This window comes from Triticum aestivum, chromosome 5D, assembly GCF_018294505.1.
Source record: "Triticum aestivum cultivar Chinese Spring chromosome 5D, IWGSC CS RefSeq v2.1, whole genome shotgun sequence".
NCBI lineage: Eukaryota > Viridiplantae > Streptophyta > Magnoliopsida > Poales > Poaceae > Triticum > Triticum aestivum.
In genome coordinates, this window is record NC_057808.1 from 41,655,815 (window position 1) to 41,659,673 (window position 3,859).

The 3,859-nt window shown below is 45.6% G+C and overlaps 1 protein-coding gene across 1 annotated transcript; it reads left to right on the plus strand.

Annotated features, from left to right (window-relative positions):
• Nucleotides 1–917: 917 nt before the first annotated feature.
• LOC123119301 (50S ribosomal protein HLP, mitochondrial) lies at nt 918–3,451 on the plus strand. The gene is made up of 4 exons (XM_044539052.1): nt 918–1,104; nt 1,223–1,281; nt 1,909–2,012; nt 2,836–3,451. The coding sequence occupies exons 2-4, from the start codon at nt 1,248–1,250 to the stop codon at nt 3,208–3,210; spliced, it is 513 nt and encodes a 170-aa protein (XP_044394987.1). The 5' UTR covers nt 918–1,104; nt 1,223–1,247; the 3' UTR covers nt 3,211–3,451.
• The last annotated feature ends 408 nt before the right edge of the window (nt 3,452–3,859 follow it).

Here is a 3,859-nt window from a genome sequence, read left to right on the forward strand (position 1 = left end):
AGACTAGATTTGGGAAGGCACAGACGTATAAAAATACATCCGTGGCAACTTCCGCTGAGTTGGGATCTATGCAAAAATCCGACACGGTAGTACCGTAAGCCAGGAGCGGTACTACCGCGCGAGGCGCGGATGTAAAAAATTACATCCGCCCCTACTGTTGCGCATGCTGCTAAGCCTGGCCAGAGCTCACGGTACTACCGTGCCCCTGACGCGGTACCACCGAATAGGGTGCGGATGTAAAAAATTACATCCGCCCCTACTACCGCAAAAGCAGCAGCGCCTGGCATGAGGCCATAGTACTACCGCTCCAAGGAAGCGGTACTAACGTGGGCACTTGCGGTACTACCGCGCCAGAGGCCGGTACTACCGCAAGGGCCTGCGGTACTACCGCTCCAAGGAGCAGTACTACCGCATGCCCCAGTTCAGCAACAAACACGACATTTTGCATAGACAAGAAAAGACGGAGGATACTCCAAAGTGCCAAAGGAAAGGTGGTGCAAAAGGAGTAGACATGTACGTGATGATTCCACCCAAACCTTTTCAAAGCGGACCCCCTCTTAATAGTACGGCTTTCCTACAACTCAAATCTACCGAAAAGAAACGTAGAGAAACACCGTCTTCAATAGTCTTCGAGGGGCACCAAATCGTCTTGTGCCTAGTCATGATATATCTGAAATACTCAATGCACATGATTAGTCCGCAAAAGCATTGTCATCAATCACCAAAACAACTAAGGGATGAAAATGCCCGTACATGTATTTACCTCGAAATATTACTGTATACTTCTCAAACTTTACACACTGCCGTTTTTTTAGACAATTTACACACTGCCATTTATCTTTTGAGGATTTTATTGCCATTCATTCGTGGGCCTCATGCCGTGGCCCAGGATGATGGGCCTGTCCGCAGCAGCCCGCGCAACGCCTCCCCCGCAGAACAATCCTCTCTATGTGTATTCCCCTGTCCCCTACCGGCGCCGCCGCCCGACTCCGCCGAGCTCATTTCCCTCACCCTCTCTCTGCGTCGCCGTCGCCGGCGCCGCCGCGACGCTGTACTCCGGCTCCCTGGACCCGATAGTTCCTCGACCCTAGTTCGTTCGACGAGGTGGGTTGGTCCAGCCCGAGGGATCTCTCAGGGCTCCGTAGGGTTCACGTTCTTCTTGCTGTTTTGTGCGCGGCCGCGGCGTTGGCGCTAACACCGCCCCGGGATTTCTCGTCTGCAGGGAATTCTTCGGGTGGCTGCAGGAGATGGCGGCGTTCCTGAGGTCAAAGTGCTCCTCAGGTATACAAAATTTTCTCTCACCCGCATCACACTTTTCATCCCATGTATGGACAGGTCCTTGTGCGGTGAGATTTTTTTTTTCTAGGAACCCACTCGAGAGGTAGTAGTAAGAAAGAATCACCAGTTCATATGAGGCATGCATGTTTCACCCGCTGTCATGCTGAAACCCCTGTGTCTATCGTGGTGCCTGATGAATCAGCTAAAGGTCAAAATGCTAATGTGCAGCTGTGATCGATGACATGGCTGCATCATCTTAAGTTCTTAATCTTGGGCAAAAAATTATGACTGCAGTTGAACCTTGACTGGTTCACATTATTTGTTTGCCTGGTTAACTAACTAACCTTTGTAGCGATAGGACGTGACCAGGTGGATTATGATTGGTTTCCTAATTCCCATCAATTAATTTGCTCACGGGACTAGAATAGCTGGTTCCTAAAGATGCGGTCGATTTACTCGCTGTGAGAAAAGGATATCTTGGAAGCCGGTATCTAGTTGAAACCTTATGCATCCCTGATTCCATTCAAATATGTCTTGCCGAGTTGCCGTGATTTTTTTTGGGTCACCATTCTGCAATGTGAAGCTCAGGTAATTGATTTACATCATGTAAATGCTTATTGATCCATGTAGTTGGGCGTACGTTGATGGGAAGCGTTGGAAACAATCTGAATGGGGGTATCAATTCCTCTGCTGAAACTGTGACAAGACCATCTCACTGTGATGCTATCAGCCAGGTACTACTGCATTGTTCAAGCTTAAATGTTTCGTTCACCTCAACACATCCTGAAACTTACGTCTCTTCTGATATTTGTCATTAGCCAGAAAATTAAGACAGTATTCCTGTAAGCGATTTGTCAGCTTCTTACAATGTGTTAGCCACTCAAAAGTTCCAAAGTGTCTGACTGTTTGTCCCCCAATGACATACATGGCCCAGCTTGGTATTTAATTACGAAGTCGTTTGCTTGATATAGTTCAATAGCTTGTGTTTATAGTTGCTGTCAAGTTCTGTGTCTTTCTGTAGATGCCAGCAATGGCATAAGGATTACAAACTAGATTCCTGTGACATACTGAACTCCATGTTTCATGGTTATTTAATCCACTCTTCAGTCTTCATGAGCATTTTTCATATTATTTTCGGTTTTCTCAGAACCATCATAGAGATTAAGTGAGTTACTGTAGTGACGGTGCTTCGGAGCGGTCTTTTGTTGTAGCATCCTGTAGGTGCAGTCGAAGTGCCTCAAGATGTAGGAGTAGTTTTTTTTTTCATGATGCATATGTTAGGCATCGAAAAAAGTTAAGTCTGTATGAAACTTGATTCATATGCTGTGACTCCATTTTCGTAATGAAAATGGGGGCCGTGTGGCCCCTCTGATCGAAATAAAATAAAATTAAGTGAGTTACTTTTCTGGAAAAAAAGAACCGTGTGACCTCCCGTGTGGTGCAAAAGCAATCAGTATTATTGCTAGAGTATGTAGTTCTCTTGAAGTGCTTCTTGCTTTAAGCATGTATGTTTTCCAAGAGGTGAACTAGTAACATGTGTCATCGTTCTGGTTTCAGCAAATCAGGACATTCATCCAGATGAGAACCAACCTCAAGGTGGTAGACAACTCTGGAGCCAAACGGGTCATGTGCATACAGTCCTTGAGGGGGAAGAAAGGAGCAAGGCTAGGGGACATGATAATTGGTTCTGTGAAGGAAGCGCAACCTCGCGGCAAGGTCAAGAAAGGTGATGTGGTCTATGGTGTGGTTGTCCGTGCCGCTATGAAGAAAGGACGTAGTGACGGCAGCGAGGTCCAGTTCGATGACAACGCTATCGTCATCGTGAACAACAAAGGCGAGCTGATTGGCACTCGCGTCTTCGGTCCTGTTCCCCATGAGCTCAGGAAGAAGAAGCATCTCAAGATCTTGGCATTGGCTGAACACATAGTTTGAGACCTTACCCTGCTTAGTCATATCTCTCTTTTATTTCAATGGAATGGAATTAACATTGCTCCAGTAATGTTTTGCTTGTCCCTGCAGTCATTCCACCTTTCCTTTGGTAATTTGTGTTTGGAAGAATGTACCCTAAAAGGAGAATGTGTACCAATCAAACTATAGGGAGCCCTCGGCAGATCAAGTTTTATAGCACATTTAATCTGAATGTTTCGCTGCAACGGCGAAAATATGTTCCTTATTTGCTCTGTTTTACCTGGATCATCATGTGCTGCCTGTAATTTTCTGCTTGTTGACTTAGTACATTTACATGGTGTCCTATCATTACATTCCTGGAACATGAAGAGGACACACTTCCATTTTCACAACATATAACATTTGCTCCCTGCTTCACCATATATATTTTTAATCCAATTTTAGCAGATATTAGGTCTTCACTTGTCACCTTTTTCAGCCGTCGCGTCATTCGGTGTCTCATCTTTCCCGGTGAGCTAAAATGTCGAGAAATTGATGTGCAGCTGTGATCGACACATAACTGTACATCTTTAACCTTGGACAAAAAAAACCATCACAACATGATCATGGAGGATGAGGATGAATATGCTGCCAGAGATCTGGAATTTGAGAACATGGGTGATGCTATCCAACT

Bases quoted from the DNA above. Each gene is read 5' to 3' on its own strand.
- LOC123119301 (XM_044539052.1), top strand. From the start codon at position 1,248: ATGGCGGCGTTCCTGAGGTCAAAGTGCTCCTCAG. The intron at 1,282-1,908 runs GTATACAAAATT...TGATCCATGTAG, and splicing joins GAGGTCAAAGTGCTCCTCAG to TTGGGCGTACGTTGATGGGA. The intron at 2,013-2,835 runs GTACTACTGCAT...TTCTGGTTTCAG, and splicing joins ACTGTGATGCTATCAGCCAG to CAAATCAGGACATTCATCCA.